A 27413-nucleotide genomic window follows, 5' to 3' on the forward strand; every position below is an offset into this window, starting at 1 on the left:
AATTTTGAATGCATTTTTGGTTATATAGATCATCATTTAAATATTATAATATACAGATGTTGCTTATGTTACAAAAACACATTTACTATTTTTTTTTAAAAATGTATTTGCTTTATCTGTATGCATACATCTGCAGGTATTTGCATGCCACAGCACATGTGTGTAAGTCAGTATACAGATTATTTTGTCCTCTTTCCCGCCATGTAGCTTCTAGGGATCAAGCTTAGTTTCTCAGATTTAGCAGCAAGGACCTTTCCGCTTAGTTTCTCAGATTTAGCAGCAAGGACCTTTCCCAACTGAGCCATTTTGCTGGACTACAGGGCAGTGGTTTTCTAGCTGCTCCCTTGTCTGTACTCTAGACAGTCCGCCGGACAGTCAGATACGCTATGTGGATGGTTCTGTCACTGTTCTTAAAATTTAATTCCCTGGTCTGTATTTTCTTGGTAAGCACTGCTTGATAGGAATGTAATACTAGACACTTTGGAAATGTAAAAATAGGTTTGTCATATATTTCAGTGAGGGGACTGAACACAACATATCATGGCGTAATTTGACCCATTCCAGAAGGTAGTGCCCTAGTTTGGGAGTGCCTTAGTCCTTCCTGGACCTGCCCTCACAGGTCTAGAGCACTGGTGCTCAATTGTCCTAATGCTGAGACCTTTATTTATTACAGTTCTTTATGTTGTGCTGAACCCCATCCATAAAATTATTGCTGTAGCTACTTTATAACTGTAATGTTGCTGCTGTTTTGAATCATAATGTAAATATCTTTGGAAATAATGTAAATATCTTTAGAGGTTTGCCAAAGGAGTCCTGACCCACAGGTTGAAAACTGCCACCTACAGACTTCTCAGATAGTTGGTTCCAGATCAAATTGCCAGTTAAGGTTAGGGTTAGGGTTAGGGGTTAGGGGTTAGGGTTAGGGTTAGGGGTTAGGGTTAGGTTAGGGTTAGGGTTAGGTTAAGGGTTAGGGTTAAGGTTAGGGTTAGGGTTAGGTTAGGGGTTAGGGTTAGGGTTAGGTTAGGGGTTAGGGTTAGGGTTAGGGGTTAGGGTTAAGGTTAGGGTTAGGGTTAGGTTAGTCACCTCAGGAAGTGGTTCCTCTTCTTGAAGGGTTTGTAAGTTTTAATGTCTCAGCACAGAACTCCCATGGCCTTAGGCTTTTTTTTTGATCAGACATCTCTGCCTACTGTTAATCCCATTTCCTGGCTCACTGGTGCCCAAATGTTTGATTTCTTTATTGCTCAGTCCAGGCACATTGTAAGGGCCCAGAATTCACTGCTCACCCTAGATCATGCACTTTTTGGTCTGTTGTTTTTATAGTTGCCTCTTACAGTGCTTTGTATTTCTGAAGCAACAGCAGAAACATCTCCCTTTTCAAAATGCTCTGTCCTCATCCATGTGTCTCGTTCTAAACAAAGCTCTATTGATTTTACTTTCCCTTTATCAAGCAGTTCCTCGTGTTTTTTTCCCCCTTTCCCCCCTCGTGTTATTGATATTAAATATTTCTTTACTCTCCATCTCACCTATATTTTCTTTTACCCTTCCTATTTCCATCCTTCTAATAATTTAGGGTTTGATGTGTTCTTGGTTTTTTAGGTTTTTGATGCATTATTAGGTTGTCCGTGATACTTCTTTAATGTAGACATTTACGCTGTAATCAACCCTCATAACTATTTTTCAGTGTCCTATGAGACAACATTGTTCCAAAGATAATAATATAATAAAATTACATTGTTATTATGCGGTGTTTCCTTTATCATTTATTTGAAAAAAAAATTACTACTCTCCCTTTGAGTCTTTTCAATGAGCTGCGCGGTTAATTTCCATGTATGAGGAAAGTTGCCAAATTTCTTGCTGCTGGTTTATAGTTTTATGCCATTGTGGTAAAAAAAGAATGACTTCATTCTTCCTAAATTTTTAAGGCTTTTTGTGACCTAACATGTGACACATTCCGAGACTACTTCATCAACACTGAGAAGTTTATGCATAACCATTACATGACAGCATGATACTGACTGAGGAAAAGTTTAAAGATCTGATCCCAAGGTCTGTCGTAAGTGAGAATTCTCTGCTTTCATCACATCTACCCAATATAAAACTAGACTCCCTGGCCAGACCTTGCAGCCAGTAGTAAGAAAAGTGTATGTCTGGGTTAGAAAGAGAACAGCCAGATTGTCCCTTTGTGTAGACGGCATGATCCTACACATAGCAACCGCTAAATGCTGCACAAAAAGGTCCTGTATAAAGGACCGGTAAAACTTCAGTGTATAAAATTTACACTTTAAAAATTAGCATTGTTACACACTATGAATGAACTATTGGAGTGAGAATTAAGAAAACAATCCTATTTGCAACTGACATAAAAAACACTAAGAGCCGTGCTATAGCAAAGTTTTATAATCTCAGCATCAAGGTGGTTAAAGCAGTATGGTCATACATCTCGAAGGTAATCCTTTAGGTATAGCTTTGATAATAAAGATGCTCACTCATGCACAGAGCAAAGCAATAAACCACCTATTCAGAACAACACTTAGATAGCTGAAGATTATTTTGCATTCAAATAATTCAAATCCATTGCATTCAAATTTACCTACAAATGTATCTTTATGAAACATGTCGCTATATACATACAGTGAGTATATGGTACTGAAATTAAGAACTAAGGTTGCATAGTAGTCTATATAGATTGATGATGATGACAATGATGGAGGAGGAGGAGAGAGAAGAAGAGGAGGAGGAGGAGAAGGAGAGGAAGAGGAAGAGGAAGAGAAAGAAGAAGAAGAAGAAGAAGAAGAAGAAGAAGAAGAAGAAGAAGAAGAAGAAGAAGAAGAAGAAAGAAGAAGAAGAAAGAAGAAGAATGGAAGGGAGGGAGGGAGACACAAGGAGGGAGGGAGGGAGGGAGGGAGGGAGGGAGAGAGAGAGAGAGAGAGAGAGAGAGAGAGAGAGAGAGAGAGAGAGAGAGAGAGAGAAGGGAGATCAATTATCCCACCACAGGAACCCAATAAGCCTCTGTGGCATCAATCTTGCAAAGCCTAGATCTTCACATGGTCTAAGGGATTTTTTAGGGCACCTTGTGGCTAATGTTAACAGCATCCTAATTCTACTGTTCAAACTGGAGAGGGGGCTATCCCTATAGCTATCACCTGACTGTAGTATCTGTTCTCCAACTGGGCTGCCTTGTCTGTCTCCATGGGAGAGTATGCACCTAATCTGTCAGAGACTTGATGGGGTGGTGGTGGGGGGATGTGTACCTGGAGTGGGGCCCACGCTCTCAGAGAAGGGGATGGACCTAATTTTCTGCATGGTTAAAATGTATAGATTCCGTGCCTGGCTCATTCTTTGACGGGTTTGATTTTAGCTGATTTGATCGTGGGGATCGAGTTCAGGAGCTTACTTCACACTCTTGGGCTCCTACACATGCACACAGTAATAGTCTCTCTAGTGTGTGTTTTCTTTCAGCACACTTCAGATGTCCACATGTAGTCATGTGCTGGAATGAGCTAAATGAGCTATCTGTGCAGCTGGAATTCTGTGCAGCTGGAATTCTGTGCATCTGGAATTTTGTGCAGCTGGGATTACGGATACTGCAAACAGACAATGTAGAGTTGGGAATAAAAACCCAGCATGGTTGTGAACAAGGACAGCACTGATGCCCCAAGGGGAAGTATGGAGTGGGAGGATCCTTATACAAATCTTATGAATGGCTGTCGTTCTTAGACACTTGCACCCAAGAGACCAAATCAGAAAAGAATCAGCTGTGCTATGTGTCATGCAATCCAACAGTTTTCTAGTACAGGAAACTCAAAGCTAACAGAGTTAGTGTAATAGTTAAAAAGGCCTGTGTTTTAGCTCTGCAGGGAAGCCAACTTTGAAAGGAAAGTTTTTCGCTGGCTCATAAAGCAAAATTCCTCTCTTTAGCTCACTGGAACACTTATCTGTAGAAGGCCAGCTTTGCCACCAGAGGGTAAACTGAGGCAGTGAGCGTGGAGTCAGTGATTGGGGTCCATGTTGATAGCAACCAATGGGGCCCCACTGACAGCTGCAAAAGATTAAAAGGAGAAACGGAGGAGGGGAAAACAGGTGTTGACAGCACCAGGTGTGAACCTCTACTGACAACAGCGGGCAACTGGAGAAAAGAAAGAGAAGAAACTTGTGGCAACCAGCTTAAGCTGCTCCTGAGAGTGGCCAGAGGGAGTTGACACTAATGATGGCCAGAGATCAGAGAAAAGAAGTAGAAAAAAAATCACACACACACACATACACACACTGGATGAAGCAAAGCAGGCTCCAACCATCTTACACATACAAATATACACATATACACATATGTACATATATACACATATACAGACATACATATTTAGTAGATGGAAGAAAGCTCCAACCACCTTACATACATATACACACATATTTGGTGGATAAAGCAAAGCTCTAACAAACAAGCTCTAACCATTTTATATGCACACATATACACAGTTGATGGATAGAGAAAAGCTCTAATGAGCAGGCTCTAACAACTTTATTTTTTTCCTTTAGTTCTTTTATATCCCTGAAGACAAAATTCTCTATGTAAGGAAAAGAATTACTTCATTAAAAAACAGATAAAATGTTGCACAAGAGGGAGTTACAGCAGGATTGCACCCAAGGGGGATTCCCTTTTTCTGAGGAGAAGGAAAGAGGGTATTGAGGGAGGACTGGGGAGAGAGCAGGGTGGGAGGCTGTGATTGGGATGTAAAGTAAATTATTGAAAAATTTTAATAAAACCTAAAAAGAGAAAAACTTTCAAAATGAACAGATCTGAAAGCATAGCTATATCTTAGAGGTAATGGTGCCTTACACTCTGTACCAGATGAGGACTGTTTATGGAAAACTAGATTTATGGATATCATGGAAAACTTATTATTCAAGATACGATTAAATATTCAAATCATTGAAAAAAATAAGTTCAAAGCATGATTTTTATCCACATGTTCACTATACCTTCATAGCAGTAGTTTTTATGTGATGAAATTGCCCACTCCTTGTTCAGGGCCTGACTTATCGTGGTGCACACCTGTGGTCTCATCCCTGGACCAGGCCTAGAATGAATGTTTTCTTTGACCATTAATTTTTTCCAAGCCTATTTTTCTTCCTAGAGCAATATATGTCCCTGTAACACATAAAAGTTTATTGAACTCCTTTTTAACTCATGTAACCTTTACTAGTTTGAAAGGAGGAGGCACATTCTACTTTTGATCTCAACTTTAAACTTTCTATCAATTATATTCTTAAAATTATTTGAATCAAATCAGGAATTCTGTAAAATCATTAATTCATCCACACAGCATCCTTTCATAAAAGTTCATCTTCATGTTGATCTGCAAGAAATTTGCCCAATAGGGTGGGCTAATCCCTAGGAATTAAACATTAACAGACTATAGGCATATTGAGTCATTCTTTGCCCAATCATTCAATGTTAGACAAATGAGGAATACAGCAATGACCAACATGAGAAGGCACAACATCACCAAGAAGCAGTCCTGGGACACAGCCTCTGGGGCCATGCCTTTCCATGATACATCCATCCCAGCCATGCAAAGCAGTGGTCCATCTCAAGGAAGCTCACTTGCCCACTGCAGCTTCACATGCCTGGCATCTGCCTCTCATCCATTTCAAAGACTGCCCAACTCAGCAATTGCAAATGAAAGCCAATAAGAATTTAAACTATTTTTTCTTCCCCCACTTTTATATTATACACTGTATCAGAGATGGTTCTTATAGATAATCCAGCAGTGTCTGCCTATGAATGGAAGTTTCAAGAATCTAGTAGCTGTTCAGCTCATGAGCTAGATGCCTCAGCTGTGCCAGGAGCCATCTAGGAGAAACAAAAAACTAGCAGATGATCTTCCCAAGATAGTTCTGCCATGGATTAAAATCTACAAGAAGTTGCTCCTTTACTTAAGGCTGAGGAGAATTTCATTTTAGGAAAGATTCCTGCTACTAATATGCTTTTCTGGTATTACTAAATCTATATAATAATCACTAGGTATTAGAGCATCCTTTGAACAGATTTCTGCAGAACAACAAAGGTGTACTGTCTTGTAGTGATGCTGTATAGACAGATAGTTTCTTAATTCTTAATGATGGTCCTGTAAGAATTATCGGATAATATAAAATTATACTCGTAACTACTAAGCTCTTTTGTAATAGGACTGCTATTAAGTCCTCTGATAATCAAAACTGCAATGAGAACTCTGCCAGTCTTCAAGTGTCAAGAGTTAATTGCTTCTGAGATAGTAAGTAGGCATTCCACAACTTAGAGCACATGCCAAGAGATTGTAAAACCATCAACCAAAGGTCATAAAAGGGAACTAATGATTTATTGTAGGTGCAAGGACAGAAGATAAACTATAGACTGGGTTTCACTAATACCTTAGTCATGAAAGTTATTGTTTTTGACTCTCCATGAACCTGTAGAGCTGGTGACAGATAAAGAATGTTTAGCCAGATAATTACTCCTAATGGATATGCATGTAAACATTTTCTGTTGTAAACTTATCTGATTATTTGAATTTATGTGTAAACTTGTGATGAACTTTTTACCATGTGATTATGTCTTCTAAAAGATGTATAAGTCCTGAGGACAAAGAAAAGGGGATAAAGCCCTTATCCCCCTTTTTTTTCTTAGTCCCCTGATCCCTTTCCTTAGAAGACTTTCATAGCAAACTTTTTAAAGAGAACTTAAAAACAAAGATCAAAATCACTTCTCAAAGTGTCTCTTTATCTTCCTGTGACTTCAACTAGCAGACTGGGAGTTAGAAACCCACAGTTCCTGCAGAGATAGAACGAAGGCAACATTACTTAATGTCCTGCTGTTTTATGATGAGGTGCTAAACAGGTTCTGGCCCAAAAGGGACTCAGACAGGTGTGCTACAGTAGCAAAGTGACTTAGACTTAAGATAGGTAAATGTTTTATTATTAAACAGCAGCCCTAAATATCTCACCCCCTCTGTTGCTCCTCTTCCCTGGAGGCTTACCTTCAAGGGAGAACCAAGAAAAAAGAAGTGCCAAGGCTGGTTCCCAGCACAGTCTTCAGGATACATCAGAATCCCAAAGTGAGTTCTAATGCCAGGGAAAAAATTGACTTGCTAATGAGGAGGAAAGAAGGCAGCCAAAAAGACAGCTTCCTTCTTCTATATCCTTTATATACCCTGCCAGAGAAGATGTGATCCAGATTAAAGATAGATCTTCTTGAGCTCTTTGTATATATTGGATTTTAGTCCTATATCAGAGGTAGGATAGATAAAGATCTTTCCCAATCTGTTGGTTACCTATTTGTCCTATTGACAGTGTCCTTTGCTTTGCAATTTTATGAGATCCCATTTGTCAATTGACCTTAGAGCATAAGCCATTGGTGTTCTATTCAGGAAAATTTCCCCTGTGCCCATTTATTTGAGGTTCTTCCCTACTTTGTCTTCTATTATTTTCAGTGTATCTGTTTTTTTTTTTTTTTTTGGGGGGGGGAGTCCTTGATCCACTTGGATTTGAGCTTTGTACAAGGAGATAAGAATGGGTGGAAGTGCATTCTTCTACATGCTGACAGCCAATTGAACCAGCACCATTTGTTGAAAATGCTGGTTCCCCCTTACCCACACTGGATGGTTTTAGCTCCTTTGTCAAAGATCAAGTGGCTATAGGTGTGTGGGTTCATTTCTGAGTCTTCAATTCTATTCCACTGATCTTCCAGCCTGTCACTGTGCCATCATCATGCAGTTTTTATCACTATTGCTCTTTAGTACATCTTGAGGTCAGGGATGGTGATTCCCCCAGAAGTTCTTTTATTTTGAGAATAGTTTTCACTATTCTGGGTTTTTTGTTATTCCAAATGAATTTGAGAATTGAATTGCTCTTTCTAACTCTGTGAAGAATTGAGTTGGAATCTTGACGGGGATTGCATTGACTCTGTAGATTGCTTTTGGGCCGATGGTCAGTTTTACTATATTGATCCTGCCAATCCATGAGCATGGGAGATCTTTCCATCTTCTGAGATCTTCCTCCATTTCTTTCTTCAGAGACTTGAACTTCTTGTCATACAAATCTTTCACATTCAAATAACCCTATTATAATGGGGTACAGAGCTAAATAAAGAGTTCTCAACTGAGGAAACCTGAATAGTTGAGAAGCACCTAGATAAATGTTCAACATCCTTAGTTATCAGGGAAATGCAAATCAAAACAGCCCTGAGATTCCACCTGTGATGGTTTGTTTATTCTTGGACTAGGGAGTGGCACCATCTGGAGGTGTGGCCTGGTTGGAATAGGTGTGTCACTGTGGGTGTGGGCTTAAGACTCTCACCCCGGTTGCCTGGAAGTCAGTCTTCCACTAGCAGCCTTTGGATAAAGACGTAGAACTCTCAGCTCTGCCTGCGCCATGCCTGCCTGGATACTGCTATGCTCCCACCTTGATGATAATGGACTGAGCCTCTGAACCTGTAAGCCAGCCCCAATTAAATGTTGTTTTTATAAGACTTGCCTTGGTCATGGTGTCTGTTCACAGCAGTAAAACCCTGACTAAGACACCACATCATACCAGTCAGAATGGCTAAGATCAAAAACTCAGGTGACAGCAGATGCTGGTGAGAATGTAGAGGAAGAGGAACATTTCTCCATTGCTGGTGAGATTGCAAGCTGGTACAACTACTCTGAAATCGGTTTGGCATTTTCTTTTTTTTTTTTTTTATTTTTATTACATATTTTCCTCAATTACATTTCCAATGCTATCCCAAAAGTCCCCCATAGCGCCCTCCACTTCCCTACCCACCCATTCCCATTCTTTTGGCCCTGGCATTCCCCTATATTGGGGCATATAAAGTTTGCAAGTCCAATGGGCCTCTCTTTCCATTGATGGCCGACTAGGCCATCTTTCGATACATATGCAGCTAGAGACAAGAGCTCCGGGGTTCTGGTTAGTACATCATGTTGTTCCAACAATAGGGTTGCAGATCCCTTTAGCTCCTTGGGTTCTTTCTCTAGCTTCTCCATTGGGAGCCCTGTGATACATCCAATAGCTGACTGTGAACATCCACTCCTGTGTTTGCTAGGCCCCGGCATCGTCTCACAAGAGACAGCTATATTTGGGTCCTTTCAGCAAAATCTTGCTAGTGTATGCAATGGTGTCAGCGTTTAGAAGCTGATTATGGGATGGATCCCTGGATACGGCAGGGTTTGGCATTTTCTATGAAAATTGGACATATTACTACTGGAGGATCCAGCTATATCACTCCTGGGCATATACCCAGAAGATGCTCCAACATATAACACGGACACATGCTCCACTATGTTCCTAGCAGCCTTATTTATAATAGCCAGAAGCTGGAGAGAACACAGATGTACTTCAACAGAGGAATGGATACAGAAAATGTGGTATATTTACACAATGGAGTACTACTCAGCTATTAAAAACAATGACTTCATGAAATTCTTAGGCAAATGGATGGAACTAGAAAATATCATTCTGAGTGAGGTAACCCAATCACAAAAGAACATGCATGTCATGTACTCACTGATAAGTGGATATTAGCTCCAAAACTTGGAATACCCAAGATAAAATTCACAGACCACATGAAGCTCAAAAAGAAGGAAGAACAAAGTGTAGGTGCTTCGGTCCTTTTTAGAAAGGGAACAAAATACTCACAGGAGGAAATACAGACAAAGTGTAGAGCAGAGACTGAAGGAAAGGCCACCCAGAGACTGTCCCACCTGGGGATTCATCCCATATATAGTTACCAAACCCAAACACTATTGTGGATGCCAAGAAGTGCATGCTAAAAGGAGCCTGATATGGAAGTCTCCAGAGAGGCCCTGCCAGAGCCTGACAAATACAGAGGTGAATGCTCGCAGTCAACCATTGGACTGAGCTCCTCCAATAGAGAAGTCAGAGAAAGGACTAAAGGAGTTGAAGGGGTTTGCAACCCCATAGGAAGAACAACAAAATCAACCAACCAGAGCTCCCAGGGTCTAAACCACCAACCAAGGAGTACACATAGAGGGACCCATGGATCCAGCCATATATGTAGCAGAAGATGGTCTTGTCAGGCCCTTGGTCCTGTGAAGGCTCGATATCCCAGTGTAAGGAAATGCAAGGGCTGGGAGACGAGAGTAGGTGGGTGGGTGGGGGTACACCCTCCTAGAAGCAGGAGGAGGGTGGATGAGATGGGGGCTTCTGGGGGGGATTGGGAAAGGGGATAACATTTGAAATGTAAATAAATAAAATATCCAATAAAAATACATAATTAAATAAAGACAGACAGGAAGGAAGGAAGGAAGGAAGGAAGGAAGGAAGGAAGGAAGGAAGGAAGGAAGGAAGGAAAAGATGGATCTCCCCACTTCAAAAGATGTAGAGATTAAAGCTTTATATTTCTACCTTCATGATCTGGATTAGAAGTGGGGCTTCCTACTTCAAATGATTTAATTAAATTAAATTTTAAAAAATCCCTCACCATTGTGCTCAGTCATTTGGATTAATCTCCTGATATAGTCAAGTGGACAACCACACTAGTCATCCCATACATATCATCAGCAACATGTATTAATTTCTTACAGTCTCTCTCTCGCTCTCACTCTCTCTCCATCCTCCCCTCCCTCTTTCTTTCTTTCCTCCCTCTATGTGTGTATAAGTGTATATATTTGTCTATCTGTGTCTATCTCTCTTTGTCTCTCTTGTGAATGTCTGCTATTTGTGTCTGTGTATGTATACACGTATGTATGTATGTATGTATGTATGTATGTATGTATTGATCATCTTTCTATTAATTATATATCTGCCTATCTACCTATAGTGATATAGTAACCTCTAGAGTCTTGGGGTTTGGGTACGAGTATATAAAACAGGAATGGAAAGGTTGGCTAAATACCACTGGGTAATAAAACAAGCCCAAAGGAAGACATGGGAAGTCCCCTGATGTAGTTGGAAATGATTTGTTTCCCGTTCTGTAGGCTCTCTCTTTCCTTTGCTGATTGCTTCCTTTGCCATGCTGTGGATTTTCAATTTCACATAACCATGTGTATTAAGTATTTCAATGACTTCCCAAGCTACTCAAGTCACTTTTAGCAAGTCCTAGCTTGTGTCTCTACGTAGAAATGTTTTCCCACAGCAGCTTCTGGTCTTAGCTGCATTTTGAGTTGACTGTTTTGTAGGGTGAGGGATAGGACTCTTTTGTCGATCTTGAACATGTAGATACCCAGTTTCTGCAGCACCAAGTGAAGAGGCTCCCTTTCTTTAATGCATGTTTTGACATCTTTACCAAAGATTAGGCAGTCATGGTAGTCTATTGGTCTACCTGAATGTTTTTGTTGTTTTTGACAGTACCATCCTGGTTTTGTTTCTATAGTTTTATAGTATTCATATCAGGTATGAGTATAAAAGAAAAAAAACTGTGAAAGACAATAAATAGTCTGTCCCTGGGGATAAGTCTAGAGTGCGGAGTTTCAGACTGAATGTCCTGGGTGGTAAGACTGGAGTTCTAAGTGAAAGCCAGATTGAGAAGTGATCAGGAAGGCTGACTATAAAATAGGAACTCTGCCCTGGGCTTATTGGAACATGATGGCTTTGCTTTGTGCTTTTGGAAGATCAAATAGATTATGGGGTGGCAGAGGTTCTATGGGAAACACAGTAAGAGAAGCAGGACCATAGAAAAGGTCAGACTTGTCTCAGAGTCCCTCCTCATCTCCTGCCGTTCAATCCCTCCAGAGATGTCTGACCAGAGAGTGATGACGGAAGTGGCCAATTCTAGCACTGTCACCACAGCATTACTAAGAGCCTTGAGCACTCTCTTAGGTGATCAGAGGCATTAATAATATTTACAGAGGACATGACAGCTTTATCATTTAAGCAATATTCCCAAACCCAACATCAAAACAAAAATGTACAGTCGTCCATGGCTCTTGACAACAACTGAGAACTTAAGGCTTTATCAACTTATCCAGAAATCATCAACACTGACAACAGAAAATATTGCTTTAATACTAGACTTTATTACAACAGTGGGACTTGGTGGTCACACATCAGCAGCCTCCTAACATGGAGACAGTGTGAGCAGGACGTCTTCCCTCACTGTCTCTTGACTACAGAAGTTGAACCTGAGGAGAGAAAACACAAAAAGGTCACCTCTTCCTCACACAAGTGGAGAGCTGGGTATGAGAACAGACATACCTGTTCCTTCATGCATCTCCACCCACTGCCCCAGGAGTCTGAGAGGGGCACGGTCAGACATTAGGATATTGGAGACTGGATCACCCACCAACCTCCTACCATGATTGCAACTATCTAGAGAAGAGCTGTCAGTCACCCTACAAAGGACCAGAAGTACTGTTTTCCATATCATTTCAGACCACTGTTGACTGTGCATAACTCAAACTGTGGGGAGCAAAGCCATGGCAATCAGGGACTCTAGCAGTATTATAGTTGATGTGTTTGGCTTTTAAGGAATTGCCATCAAACTGCTTTCTAGATGACTGCATCATTTTATATGCCACGAACAGTGCCCGAGGATTAGGCACTGTTTAGGATTCCCCTTGTCTTCAAATATTCTTGGTATTGCCAATCTGTTTAAATTTAAGTATTTAAATACATTATGGTGGCATCCATCACTGCTTCAATTTGTACATTTCTCCTGACCCTGATGTTGATATATATATATATATCAACATCATTTAATATAATTGTTGTTTTAGTTGAATATAGTTCCACTATCTTTCTATGTTTTTTTGTTTTGTCTTGTTTTTTATTTTATTTTTTGTTCTCTTTGCTTCTTTATGCTCATGCTTATTTTAGAATTAGTACTATACGAATGTATATATTACTCACACTCTGCCATCATTTCTTTCCACTGTGATCCTTGATGCTCCCACTTTGGGTAGAGTTGGGTTGATCACATTGTTGTACCAAATAAATTTAACCTTCTGCAAATCTCCAACATCCACATCAGAGTCGAATTCATTGATGAGAGAAGTACCTGGCTGCAGAGAGCCCCTGAGAAGTTAAGATGTCAACAAAAGTATATGTGAATATGCATGAATAGACACAGGATTAATTACACACACACACACACACACACACACACACACACACACACAGAGTATATAAAATATAATATGTTTCTAAAGCCAGTTCAAATTCCTTTGGAATCTAAGCTGCTTAATAAGACATTTGTCACTCAAATGCCTGGAGTAAATTCCCACGTGCACTTGAGCCCAGTGGTGGGTTTTTCTATCAATAACTCAGATTATTTAAGTCATTCTCTCTTTCACACAGACTCAAATGTGTCTTTGTCACAACTCTCATTAGTTTAATAAACGATGCTGTCATTGTAAAATCTTTTCTCTACTGTTGTGCAGGGAATAATTATTTACTCATTATAAATCAAAGGTCAGGCAACTAAATAGACATGAAAATATCAGAAAAAACTAAAAATATAATGTTTGTAGTGCATTAGTGTGTAATGGGTACATGGCAGCTTTCTTTTTGTTATATGTGACTACATGCTACATACATATAATAGGAAAAAAACCGTCAACAGCATACACCAGACATGGATAGCCTGCTTCAATGTAAGAAGCACAGAGTGATGCATTAAACCTTTACTCACTTGAAAACTTCATACTGTTTAGAGTTCCCTCCATTTCCAAACAAAGACACTAGAACGTGCCCAGTGACCTTCTGTCCTGACAGGGTGACAGACACCTGGTACCGCCAACCTGCAGGAGGCAACGTTTGTACACTGTTAGCTGGAAAGGAAGAGGTTCTGACTACAGGTTAACGCCCCCCCCCCCCGCCCCCCCGACCCCCGCAGGGGCAGAACGTGAATAATCCACCATGTCGTGTGCAGATCTGGCAAAATCCCACAGTTGTTTTCTTCGGTGTTCGGGGTCAGGCACTGGGAAGTGTGGACTTAGGGCACATTTCCAGAGTCAACGAAGGAGGAGATTTGGGTTGGTTTTACTTTTTCCAAGCCAAGAGCCTAAGAAATCTGTCTTGTTGAAATCTGCAGCTAGGACGTAGTAGCTCAGTGGCAGAGAACACTTGCTGGCATTTATCAGGCTCTGGGTCTCACACCCTGTCCCATCCGTGCCTGCCCAATAGGAGATCTAAACTGAAAATCAAATAAAACAGAAACTTACGTGCGAAGTTGCTCTTATCGCCGGTGTTGAGGTAAAATCTCTGGTAGAGTCCGCTTGTTTTCCCAGGATATCTGTCAGCATAATGACCCATCTGGGGGCATCCTCCACTCCCACATGGGAAGCACTTATTCTGTGGAATTGAGAAAATGGTGACTGGGAGTGTTCTGATTTTTAATAGGGCATACTTTTCCCAGTGTGGCTTATAATTGAGTCAAAGCTAATTCTGTTCCTGATTTTAATGGCGGGGACGCAATGGTGTCTCAGTGAAGGTTACTAGTACATCTCGTTAGCCTCAGGCTAAGAATTCAGTTTCATCATTAAATGGCGCAAAACTATAAAAGCCACAACATGGGATAATTGGTATATATGTATTTATCCTTTCCCCTCTGCCTTTCTAACTGGTTTTGTTTATTCTAAAACATCCACTCTCTTGCTAGGTGATTAGAATTTATTTCAGAGACATCACGTAAGAACAGGAAATGACAGTTAACTTCTGCCAGGCACAACAGGTTCCATTCAGAGGATGAGAGGCTCAAATTTCAGACCCTTCTCCATTTCCTTAGCATCACTTGGCACATGCTCACATCTCAGAATGTGAATCAGTAGCGAGAGAAAATGGCCCAGTTGGCCATGAAGATTTAGCCAGGCATCTGGCATGTGAAGAAAACCAACACAGGAAAATGCCCTCCGCTAGGGATTGTAGTAAAAGGGGTGGGGCATGAACAGCAGCATTCTGAGGACAGATCACCCAATTTCCACTCTGGAGGGAAGGCTCCCCCACAGAAGAGGCTCATGAGGGACTTCTCCACCAGAAGATTAGATTATAAGCCCAAAGGGCCTCAGGTTTGATCATTTAGCAAGCTGAGGAGAGACTAGGTCAGGCAAGGAGAAGCACGCTCCTGTTTCCACAGACACTTCCCAGAAAGAGTACAAAAGTTCCATCCTTAATCTCTAAGCATGTTCATCAATAAGACAGACAGGGACATGTCCTGGATTCCAAAGAAGCCAGGAGACGATGCACCCAGGGGCCACAGTCATTTTCTCTGCAGAGCATATAATTGGATGTGTGTGGGCCTGGATGGCCTGGGACCACACACATCACCAGGATGGCCTGGGACCACACACATCACCAGGATGGCCTGGGACCACACACATCACCAGGATGGCCTGGGCACACATACATCACCAGGATGGCCTAGGCACACATACTTCACCTGGATGGCCTAGGCACACATACTTCACCTGGATGGCCTTGCCTGGGTGCACACACACATCACCAGGATGGCCAGGGCACACAGGTTAAGATGGAATCATAGGAAGAGGTTCAAAGACAGAGGAATGTGAATATGAACACCGGGAGATTTTCTGTACAAAAGCGCTCTAAATCTTCTTACAAAAGGACTTTTATGTCATTAGATCAGACTTCTTTCATTGCATGGAACCTGAATATTTTTGGATCACTTGTCTACAGGATGATAAACCTAAAGTCAAACCAAGAGTGTGTCTCAGCTCTTACTATAAGAAACTCACATGTGAACCAACTATGGACCCCTCTCCCATATTTTAATTATTACATTTTTGTTGTTGTTCTGGGCCAAGCACTTAACGTGTCCTGTGATTAATTGCTTTACCAAGGACACTGGGTCTGACATCATTACATTTCTAGATGAAAAAAAAAAAGGCTCAGAGAAATGAAATCCTTTGCCCAGTGTCATTTAAGTCTTCATAACTAAGGTATATTTCTCTGGTATTTGTTTCTTACATGGAATGTTGGTTAGTTGAAGTTTTCTTTGTTATCTGACAGTGGTTAATTTTTTTTTTTTTTTTTTTGGATTTGAAAAAGCTAGAGTGAAAAAAATTAACTTTGTAAAATCTAAGTCAATAGAAACATCACATTCAAGATTACACTGAAAATGTGACAAAACTTTAAAACTATTGATGAATATGAGCAAAAGACAGATCCATATGTCCATCATTCTATAGTTTAAAGATCCACAGTTAAGTAGAGCCCCTAGTTCATCAGTATCTGCCAGGCATTCGGATTGCTACAAACTAACATTCTATATGTTTGTTTAAGAGTCTTGACCCTGAAAAAGTTTGAACATTTACCTGAGACAGAGAAATGTTAGAGGAATGTTAGGTGAGGCATTTTTATTTACAAGCCTCTTGTTCCATACCCCTATGATGCATTAAGACTTTTTGGCTACTGAAATGCATATGCATGAGTTAATATAATGGATATTTAACTATAAATGGTCAGGAAGTGACATCATCACACATTCAAAGAGGGGTCCAGAGCCAGAGCACAGAGCCAAGTGTGAGCTTAGCATGCGCATGGCTCTGGATTGGACCTCCAGTCATGAGGGGGAACAAAACGAAACATAAAATGAAACCCACGGGACACTGGAAGCTACTTACTGCCGTGAAAAGACTGTAAGAGCTACAGGAGAACCCAGCAAAGCCAGTTGGGTTGACGATGCTGTCGGTGTAAAACTTGTAGCTTCTTAAGTGGTTACAGGCAGCAAAGTTTCGCGTTCCTGTGGAGTCAGAGGCATGACATCAGTGGCTGATTTTACTTCTCTAAGTCCCTTTATGGTGAGACTGTGGAGCTAATTAATGTGTGCTCTTAGGTAGAGCAACTCTAAGCATAAAGGGATTATGAAGTATATGTAGGGTATAAGAAGAAATAAGAAATTAATAGTTGAGAACCAATAGTTATTAAGTGACTTGAGAAGAGAAAGACGAAGGCATACAGTATGTAAATTAGGTCACTCAGAACTGGATTACAAGGACTGGAGAGCTAGGTTGGAACCCACGTGGCAGCTCGCCACCATCTCTGTAACTACAAGTTCCAGGGTACCTGAATTGTTATGGCTTCCACATGAACCAGGTGGACCCCAGTGTGATATACTTAAATACAGACAAAATACCTATAAAACCAAATCTTCTTAAAAGAAACGAAAAAGTTGGTTGATAAATGCATGCTCCACCCCAAAGTTTCCTCGCACTCATTTGTCACAACGGAACTTATGTTTCAGGGACATAGTAGGTGTCCTTTGATTTAAAAAAAAAAAAAAAAGAATTCTGTATAATTCACGGTGGAAATTCATGTGGACAATTTTTACCTTCCCAGATCCCGTCGATGTCAACAATTTGGGAAAGAATATTCTTCTGACATCCTGGCATTTCGATTCCTCCGTTTGGAAAGAAATCTAGGTGACCCACAGTCTGGCTCATTCCAAATCCTGAAGATTTTTAAAAAGTGATAGAAAGTTTCTATTATTATTCGACCAAGACACTGTCAAATGTTCGAATACAGAGATAAAAGTCATTCAGCAGACAGACTGGAGGAGCTCACCTAAGTTGGGGATAATGGGCCCGGCGTCTGTGTGAATTGCGTCCACAAACTGAGCATCGGTGGGGTCCAGTCGGACTTCTTCAGGAGTGCCCTGGAAGTAAGGCTCAGCGGGGTCCAACCCTGAAGCAGATAGAATGCGTCACCAGTACAACAGTTACATCAATGTGTGAATACTTTGTCAAGTATCGGGATGTGTGGATGCTTCGTCAAGTGTCAGGCACTATTGTAAGGTGTGCATGGAGAGCGGTCGGTACTGGACACTGCTCACGGACGTCTAGCTCCCTCGAGAATATTGCTTCTTAGCAGCGGTTCCCTTCAAACGGCTGACCCCAGAAGATGTTGAACTAAAGGCTCTTCAGGTTAGAGATTTCTATCAGATTCTAGTCTTCCAGGAAGCCAGGTGCTTTCTGTGGCTGAGACCACAGCCTGGCATAGTACGACACCTGGCAGAGCAGGCTGTGGTGGCCAATTGTAAACTAGGGGAAAGAATGTTCTGGAAGATTGCTTTTTCAATAAACCAAGGGAGACCCTGGTCGTTCCCATTGATCCAAATGCAATCAACCTTTCCAATATACAAAACAAGATAATTTCCAGGTCAGTGTTGAAAGTTGGAAGACAGAATGGGAAACTGTTTATTCCATGACATCTCAGGCCCAGGACAGCAATATCTTCCTTGTCAGGTTACCTGAGCCTGTGGCCCTGGCCTAATACAGCCAGCTGCAGTTTGCAAATGGCATTTTGAATCTAATTAGCCCTACCCAGAACTTGAAGCCCCAGTCAACCAGAGCCTCTGCCTCCTCCCCCAGCAATGAGATTATAGTTGGTGAAACTTAGATTTGTTATCCACTAGGATTAAAATAGAGTTCAGCTGGCTACACACAAACTCAGAAACAGGCACAGCGTTTCTGGGTAGTCTTAATTCATGGCTGGTCTATACGCAATATGTTTGCACGCTAAACAATAGGGTGATGACACTAAATACTGGAAACAAGAATACAACTCAGCAGGTTGCAATGCTCTGAGCTCTGGTCACCTGGCATCACTCAGGAAGTGTGACAAGTTCAGAGCAACCCTACCAAAGTCCCTGCAGTCCCCACAGACAGTCTCAATATCTAGAATTTGATGTTAAACCAACCTGTGATCCTTCCAATGGCTCCAAAGGTCCTCTTTCCAGCCTCCCCAGCAATGTGGGAACCCAGGCTGTGGCCAATCAGGTGGACATTGTTAGGTGAGTATCCCAGATCAGACTGTTGGAAGGAAAGCTTCATTAAAATGTTTCCAAGTAATTCAAATTGCCAGATGGTCAAGGGTGCCTCCAGACCTTGGTTTCCAAGGAGATGTGTTCCCTCCCCCTTCAGAGCATCCCCCACACCACTAAGAAGAAACAGAAATTAGTTCAACTAGGCTTAGAATCCTGTGTGTCCTCCCACTGCTGAGAGAGAAACCCAGGAAGGACACATGAGGTCATATTTGGAGATGGCGAGGCAAGGATTTGGACCAGGGCCCACGAGGCAATTACTGAAGCACATTTGAGTTTGACATTTTTTAAAAGACTTTTCAGTGCTCCAGTCAGGCTAGATTGCTTCCTTTGTGTTTCTATTCGATAAAATCAATGGAAACTGGGGAGATAGCTCAGTCAGTAAAGCACAAAGATTCAGATTAGGATCCCAAACACCCGTGTAAAATATGAATGCCTGTAATCGTAGCACTAGAGAGGCAGAGACAGGCAGGTCCTTGGAACTCAGAAAGATGGTGCTTAAAAAAAATAGAATGTATATCAATCCAGGAAGACTCCATACACTTGCATACCCATATGAGCATTGTGCTCCCACAACACACTAAAAATGAATGAAACAAAAGTGTAAACATGTGACTGATATCGGCATATCAAATCGATAACCAAGGGAAAATTGAGACATATCCCTGGTTGGCGCTGCGTCTCTGCCGTAGAGCACTTGCTTAGTATGAGCAGCCTCAGGCTCTATGTCCAGAACTAAAATTAAATAAAAAACACAGGCGGAATTCAAGTGAAATTACCTACCTAGTTGTTTAAGTTCATTTAATTAACATTCAAAACTAGTTATTGGATTAGGTTATTGATGAAGCCTGAATCGAGATTGGGGTGGGATTCATCTTTAAGCAAAAGAGGTAATGTCTTCTTATTTAAATTTGTCCTTATCAATGATTACACCTACAGATTTTGTTATGGAAGGAGAATCCAGACAGCAGTGTCTTAAGGGATTTTACATAACCCAGACTCTGTTACCTGCAGAACGTTAACCAACAATGCCACTTCCGCACCCACGACCCGGACGTTCTGGGTAGCCTGGGTATATGTCGTTCGGGAACCGCTTTTCCAGTCCACACAGATGCAGTTCACACTCTCCACTTGGAACATGTTCTGATGGGAGAGACACAGCACACAGGGAAATAGTCCAGGCTCCTTATTCACTGCTGATTAACGTATTTGAAGATTTGCTAAGTTCTCTTCTTGACCTGAGTAATAACTATCGTGTTAACCCCAATGCTATGACCAAAACCTAGTCTCTAATGAGTATGGAGTCCTTGCTCAAGCTTACTCTTGGCTTCAGACCACCGTGGGAATGAAATTCCTGATATTTCTATTGCAGCAGGTATATTGGGTGGACATTGAAGGTCCATGCTTAACTTGAATACTACTGCATGGTAGCTTCTCCTGATAGAGTCTAAAATATCTCTACATCAGTTGCTAAGTAACTATGTCATGATTCCTGCAAAACTCCACAGCCCATACCCTAAGTGTCCCAGGACCCTTGTGCCCACCACTACTCCATCCCCATCTCCAGGCTCAGGCGGTCTCAGACTCTGGTTTGGTGGTGACCAGCCTTTGTCCTCCTCAGTTGGGGACAGTGTCTTGCTGGTCTCTAAACACTTTCTCTTAGAAAGCACCATGGCTCACCTTGCACATGTTAGATAGCCAGTTTTCTTCTCCCTTGTCGATGAAGCCGTGGATAATGATACGGGTTTTTCTGTTTGTTCGGAAATTGGAGTTTCTGATGGTTGATGCATCTGAAGTAATTAGCTGTTTGGGGTAGAAAAATGTTTGAGTCACTTTTCTTCCAGTAGCTTTATGATCATTCATGTGTGGGCAGAGATGGCAGGTAGGATTCTTGAAAACCCACATAGGCAAGCCATTCACAGCCATTCCCAAGTTGCTATTGTCCTTGTAGCTGTTTGACTTAGACAATATGTCTCCCAAGATGTTTGTCATTAAGATCTTCAATGAGAGTCTTTGTACATATGCCTATCTACCTGTCTACCTACCTACCCATCCATCCATCCACTTTTCTATCTATCTATCTATCTATCTATCTATCTATCTATCTATCTATCTATCTATCATCTATCTTTATAATCTATCCAACATTAGGAGATATGTACATGTTCTAATAATCCTCCAGGGATAATGGAATTATTACTCAATAAATCCAGTGTAAGTTCAAGATATTATAACTGGGTCTTGCTTTGTTTGGAGCAGGATCTCATGTAGACCAAATGTCTTCAACTCATTAAACAGCTGCGGACAGTCTTGGACTCCTGAACCAGTGTCTACCCTTTAAGTGCTTGGATTAAAGATGCTACCTGGAAGGCATTACCGGTTGGAATGTATCATAAACACCCAACCTAGCTTTTCTATCATCCCTTTGCCACAGATATAGCTGTCAATCATTCACTTTCATGACTGGTGCAAGACTAGAAGCTGTGGTTCACTGATGCTCCTTCCTGTGGCTACAGGTCAGCACATGGCTAGTCCAGAAGCTTCTACTGAAAGCACATCACTTTCCAAACAAATCCTGTCAAGTTGAACCACCTTAAAGGGATTTCTTATGTGTGTGTTTGCACTGTATCAGGAAATGTTATTTAAAATACACAAACGCAATATAGCATATTCTTCATTACTATATGCATCAGTATGAGTACTATAGAAATATGTATGTATATGTGTGTGTGTATATATACATATATATAAAACTATTCTATGCCTGTATGTATAATATTTTTATATAGTATACTGGATATAAAACACGAATAATAAGACTTGAATGGCCATTTATGAATAAGTTTTTAAAGAGTCCTTAATCTGATTGCTCTAGAAGTCTAAACAGATATAAATCCTACTTTTCCTATATTCTCATTAGAAGGCTTGAATAGTCATAGTAATTACATAAAGCATGTGACACTTCATCCTGAAAACAACAGCGATTCCTACCTGGTAGTTGTCGGGATTCTCGTTGGTGTACAGGAGGAAGCGGGTGTTGATCTGTGCTGGGCTCCAGGGCAGTGCTTTCAGGGGTCTGTCTAGAGTTCCTGACCAGGGGGCATCATCACTGAAGCAGCCGAGTTTGTCGAAGCAAACTTCCCTTCCTGAAATCACCCACAAATGTTTCACATATATTACTTTAACCTTTCTGATGCATGATCAACCAAACGTAAGTTGATTGCATCTTGTTTTCTCCCTTGGCTTTCTCAAACACCCTCTGCTCATGCAGAGTACTGACTGTCACCTCTGCCTCTGGGTCCACTCACTCCCCACAGGTCTCTGCTCAAGGATCAGTCAAGGACTAATGATAGCTTTTTAACCCAGATGTTATCTTTGGCCATTGGTGCCTAGATATGAGGTGGCTCTTTGTCTCAGGAACTGGTTTCAGTGTGTGGAGGCTCTCAACTCCAGGTAGCAACCTTTTGTCTTCACGCTTTGGGTGGGAAACATTTTAAGTTTTATGCAAGGGCCAAACTGAATCTTCACCTTGAAAGAAGATATGGATGTCTGAATTATGTTTGAGGACCATCCTGGATTTCTGTGATGTAGGAATTACTCCTAAAATTGCTCATCACACAAACTATCAGTGATGTGATGGCTGTAGTCTGGCATGCTACTTACTCCATGAAGGAACAACTCAAAAAAAGAGCTCTGGAGTGGTGCAAAGCCCAGGATAAAGGCAGAGCAGCGGCTGTTGTGAAGGCTGAATTTCTCTAGACTTTACTATGTGCCTGGTGCTGAATAAGATGACTGACTTCTCTGACTGAAGCCTCACAGTCATCCCACTGAAGGATGCCATTACACCCATGTAACACAAATATCCCCAGGTTCAGAGGGCTTTCGGATTGTACATAGCTTCATAGAAGTGTAAGTGATGAACTTAGGTTCAGACACCTCCCTTGGCTAGGTTCAGAAAATAAATATCCATCCAGTCAATTGGAAGATCATATAAGCAGTGTATGTATAGCTCAATGCCATGTATGATTTGTCTGCACTATTGTCTGAAACTAATTGAAATAGCGTTGGGAATTGTACCTCACCTCACTGCAAGCTGCAAACACTGGTGCTCTTCATCCTATGATAAACTCAATTCATGTCTAGACTTCCTTAAGCTTGCAGTGCTCTTAACTAAGTCCTCATCCTCACCCTGGCTTGCACCCGGCTGTCACCGCCTGGGGAAGACCTCTCCCATCTCCACACACATCTTTTCTTACCAGCTACTGCTCCCAGCAGCACTGCAAATGTCCACAGCATCAGCATCTGCACAGAGGCAAAAACATGGCTGAGTCTGATGAACACAAGATTGACCATAATCCACGTTCAATCAGACTTTGGGGGGTTGAGGGGTGGGGTGGATGGGTGCAGTCTAACAAGTGAGTCTCTAAATCAGGTTCCTGACTCACCGTGGCGGATCCGTCAGGTTCTACGGACAACGAGCAAACACTGATATGCCCTTTTATAGGTGAGTCTTATCTTTCCAAGTAGTGTCATGGAAAAGTGGCTGGAGAAGAGAGAGAGAGGCTCCAAGGACGCACTTCTAATTTTAATCTCAGATAAGCCCAGAGAAGTACCAGAGGCTGAGCGTTCCAAGGTGTCCGTGGGAATCTGAGAAAGTGCTAGATATGGTATGTTCTCTGCCGGTGTGCTGTGCTCTGCCAAGAGCTGCCATCTTTTTTTCTTTTTTCTTTTCTTTTTTAAGCCATCTTTTCTCTGCTCCTGCAAACAGTCCCTCCCTTCTTCCTATCAATCTTTGCTCATCTGTGTGCCCGTGGGCACAGGTTTCACAACAGCTGTCTGGAAGACCGACTCTGTCAGCCACACAGCTCCTGCATCCTCTGACTGATCCTAACTCCCCTGGAACACAGTGGAACACAAGAAAGCCTTCGAGAGCACGCAGATGAAATGAAAATGAAGTGTGCTTTGTGTTACAAGTCTACACTGCTAACTCATTATTCAAGAATAACACGGAAGGAAGGGATAAATTAACACCAGGGCACATGTGGTGTGCACACCTGTGACTCCAGCACAGACGGTACTGCTTTAGGAAGATTGTGAGTTTCAGGCTAGCCTAATTCTCTCTCTCTCTCTCTCCTTTCTCTCTCTCTCGCCCTTCTCTCCTTTCTCTCTCTCTCTCTCTGTTTCTGTCTCTGTCTCTCTCTCTCTCTCTCACGCACGCACGCACACACACACACACACAATCAAAACAAGGAAAGCCAAGAAGGCTCAGGGGATGAAGGTGCTGTACTGCAAGTTTGACATGAGTTTGAGTCCCAGAAGTCACATGACAGAAGGAGAGAACCAATCATCAAAGGTGTCTTTTGACCTCCACATGTATTCTGTCTTATAATAATAATAATAATTAATAAGTTAAAAAGAGGAGGATAAAGAGGAAGAGAACATGAGGAGGAGGCCGATGTATAGGATACTCCACCATCAGATGAAATTGCAAATAAAATGGGAAAATTAAAATTGAACTTGCACAAGTGCAGCCTGTGACTTTATTGTGAAGGCAGTGTTGAGGGGCAGACAGCTGGGGTGGGTTAGTGTGACAGATTGCTTAAAGTTACAGGATGTGACATAATTGTAAGGACTGGGTGCATTTATCCTGTGAGTCGCCGATTTAGATAGGACCATACAAAATCAGTTCATATATAAATAAAAAGAGTCAAGAAATAAATAAGTGAAGAACCCAACCAAAAAAAAAAAAAACCCAAACCAGAATTAAAAAAAATATATATCTCTAAGAGCCATTAGGAACTTGGGTGAGGGGTGTAGCTGTGTCAAGTGCTGCCTAGCCTGCTTGAGGCCTGGGTTTAATCTCCAATACCACAGAAGAGATGGAAGATCTGAGAGAGGAGGAAGGAAGGGGAGGGGAGAGAGGGAGGTGAAAAGGATGGGAGTAGGGAAGTGGGGAGGGACAGGGGAGAAGAGAGAGGAGAGAGATGAAAGAGAGCTCAATCTTCGATTCCCTGCATTATTTATTCCTGAGGACACTGTGTTCTTGCTACAGTAATATTCCCTATGAGCCACACTCATCCTGTATCATCAGGGTGTCACTTACATTCTGCTTACCATGCCATTCACACAACCCTGAACTGGTGTCTAAAGCTGTGTGCCACATAGTTTGGGGACCCTTATGTCATCCAGTCTACTGAATTAGCATTCATAGTCACCTCAGTTTGAAGTACAAGGTCAATGGGGAACTAGTTGGTAAACTGAAATACATTCTGATTTTAGAATGCTTCGGGGGGGGGGGGGGGGAGCCAGTTTCCCAAATCTAGAAATGCTGGCAAAGGGGTGGGTCCTGATCTGCCATCTCTCCTGCTGCCCTGCCCCAGTGCCTTCCCCAAATCGAATCATACTGAACTCTCCAGCTGAGTGATGTTTCCGCTTCCGTCTTATGTGGTAGAGTGTGCTGCCATCTTCCCCCAGGGAATAGAACTAGGCTTTCCTCCCCAGCCTCTCCTGATGTGTATACCTCCCATGCTGCAGGTGTCCTTAGTGGCAGTGGGTCCCCAAACTGGAGTTACACGCAGGTGAGGCAGAAAGCTACCATGTGGGTGACAGGAAGGGACAAGCAAGTGTGTGTAACTGCTGAGCCTCATCTACCCCAAGCCAGCCTCAAACTCACTATGTATCTAATTGTGGCCTTGAAGTTCCTTATGCCTCCCCCTCCTAACTTCTGAGACCGCATGGTGAATGTGCCTTCACACCAGTTTACATATTGCTGGAGATCAAACCCAGGGCTTCACACACACCAGATAAGCACTCTGCCAATGGCAATCCACAGCCAGCCCCCGAGACTGCTTTAATGAGCACATTTGCTCTAACCTCCACCATCTGCTCAGGTGGAAACATCTGCTGCTGGACTGAGCATCTCAGCACCAGGTTGAACAGCCACACAAGGGTGATCGCCTCCTACCACGCTTGTTCTATCACTTCCCTTCAATCTCTTAAATTACAAAAATATATTTCTTTAACTCTCAACCCCAGTATGATGGAGTTTAATTTTTTTTTTTTTACTTCAATTCCTGATGAGAACCCGGGGCTATGTCTACCTCAAAGTTTAGTGAAAAATCAGCCTCTTTGTGCCTGGTCTCCTGGGCGTAACTAACATGAAGTTGAGAGCACAGTGCTCCACATGTGGAGGACTCTCTCCAGTGTTGCACAGTGCTCCACACATGGAGGACTCTCTCCAGTGTGACACAGTGCTCTGCACATAGAGGGCTCTCTTCAATGTGAATGGGCTCCAGCACTATCACAAAGGCTCCACCATGCACAAGCCTTTGTCACTCTTCCTTACATCTCCAGACTGCAAGTTTAGAGGTCAACCTTCAGCAGTACAGACCTGGGAGCTGCCATGGGCTTCCAAGGAAAACACACTTCTAGGTCTCCACACTCAGAGCATATCTAACATAGGTTCAACTTTGACTCAGAAACCATGCATGGTCTGATATAAAATACAAGACTGGAAGTTTCAAGGCAAATAGCAGCGTTTGCAGGGGAGGTTAAGTCTCCTCTTATGTAACACTCGGATCCTGGCATCTTTGTGATTTAAGGTAAGGGAGAGAAAAGGCTTAAGACACCTGTGTGGCTGGATAACCATCAGAGGAGCCAACTGGGAACTCATTTACTCAACCTTCAAAGAGCCTGTTCTGAGCTCCCTTATCCAGCTCTGCTGTGGCCAAGGCTGTCCATGGGAAGAAAGGCACATTGGCCAATCATTACAGAGACTTCTGTGACTACAGGGGGTGGCAGGCATTTTGTACCTTACACAACAATCCTCTTGCCAAATGCCAGGGTTCCAGTTGCACAGACACAGAGAACAACAGCCAACACAGGGTTCCAGTTGCACAGACACAGAGAACAACAGCCAACACTCGCTGTTACGAGCACACCTAACATTTGCAGCACTATCTGGTTTCCACGGCTTGATGGCTTTGCTTCTGATTCAGCTCAAATCTGTGGGAGGCCTGGCTGCTTTCACTGGTTTGGTTTGGTTTGCTTTGCTTTGGTTTGGTTTAGTTTTGATGGAGACCACGGAGCTCAGAGTTTAAAAAAAATCTTTCCAGGATAGAGTTTGCAGAGTGTCAGTCTGGAGGCACAAATTCTTCCCACTCTCACCTCTGATCTATTTGTATGGCCACATGGAAGGCAGCATCCACCCAGGCTGTGTTAATCTAGAACTGACCTCAAGGGTGAATGAGCTCAGAGGCTGTAGTGTGTTGGGAATGAACACACCTGTTCAAGGTTGAGTGTTTGCTTTCTAAGGCAAACTTTTGCACATGCACATAATTTTGATAACATGGTTGGTTTTGTTTAAGTCATATTTTCAACCCTAGCACTAATGCTGCAAATGGAATATATATATATATATATATATATATATATATATTGCACTCTTTCAGTGGCTCTTTTCCCATGAGTCTTAAATCTTCATCTCTCTTAATTACTATACCCAGTTCTTGGGATACTTAAGGCCCAGGAACTTTCCTAGTGGTGAGAATTGTTGAGGTTTCAGACATACTTTGGGGATAATACGGATGAGCTTTGAATTGGACTGTGGAAACTGGAAGGGACTCCATTGAGAACAGCCCTA

The 27413-nt window shown here is 42.0% G+C and overlaps 1 protein-coding gene across 3 annotated transcripts; it reads right to left on the reverse strand.

Annotated features, from left to right (window-relative positions):
* Nucleotides 1–11999: 11999 nt before the first annotated feature.
* LOC110285875 (pancreatic triacylglycerol lipase) lies at nucleotides 12000–23089 on the reverse strand. Of its 3 annotated transcripts, XM_085833818.1 has the most exons (13): nucleotides 23029–23074; nucleotides 21764–21918; nucleotides 21079–21081; nucleotides 20453–20575; nucleotides 19781–19915; nucleotides 18650–18761; nucleotides 17515–17634; nucleotides 17282–17401; nucleotides 16575–16693; nucleotides 14157–14286; nucleotides 13625–13733; nucleotides 12844–13008; nucleotides 12000–12116 (listed from the first exon to the last, which is right to left on the reverse strand). In XM_085833818.1, exons 1-13 carry the CDS (start codon nucleotides 23072–23074, stop codon nucleotides 12053–12055), a joined length of 1401 nt encoding a protein of 466 aa, XP_085689944.1. In that variant the 3' UTR covers nucleotides 12000–12052. The 3 variants fall into 3 exon arrangements, with proteins under 3 accessions (XP_085689944.1, XP_021008001.1, XP_021008000.1); XM_021152342.2 differs by lacking the exon at nucleotides 21079–21081 and having other exon boundaries at nucleotides 23029–23089; XM_021152341.3 differs by lacking the exon at nucleotides 21079–21081 and having other exon boundaries at nucleotides 21752–21918.
* Between the last annotated feature and the right edge of the window lie 4324 nt (nucleotides 23090–27413).

The sequence above is a fragment of the Mus caroli genome, unplaced genomic scaffold (assembly GCF_978045245.1).
Source record: "Mus caroli unplaced genomic scaffold, Mus_caroli_1 scaffold_20, whole genome shotgun sequence".
In the NCBI taxonomy this organism is placed as follows: domain Eukaryota; kingdom Metazoa; phylum Chordata; class Mammalia; order Rodentia; family Muridae; genus Mus; species Mus caroli.

Coding starts and splice junctions, on each gene's coding strand:
- LOC110285875 (XM_021152341.3), bottom strand. CDS start 23,074: ATGCTGATGCTGTGGACATTTGCAGTGCTGCTGGGAGCAGTAGCTG. Junction 18,762..19,780: donor TGTTGGTTAACGTTCTGCAG/GTAACAGAGTCT, acceptor TCCTTCCAACAG/TCTGATCTGGGATACTCACC. Junction 16,694..17,281: donor CATCGACGGGATCTGGGAAG/GTAAAAATTGTC, acceptor CTGACTCCACAG/GAACGCGAAACTTTGCTGCC.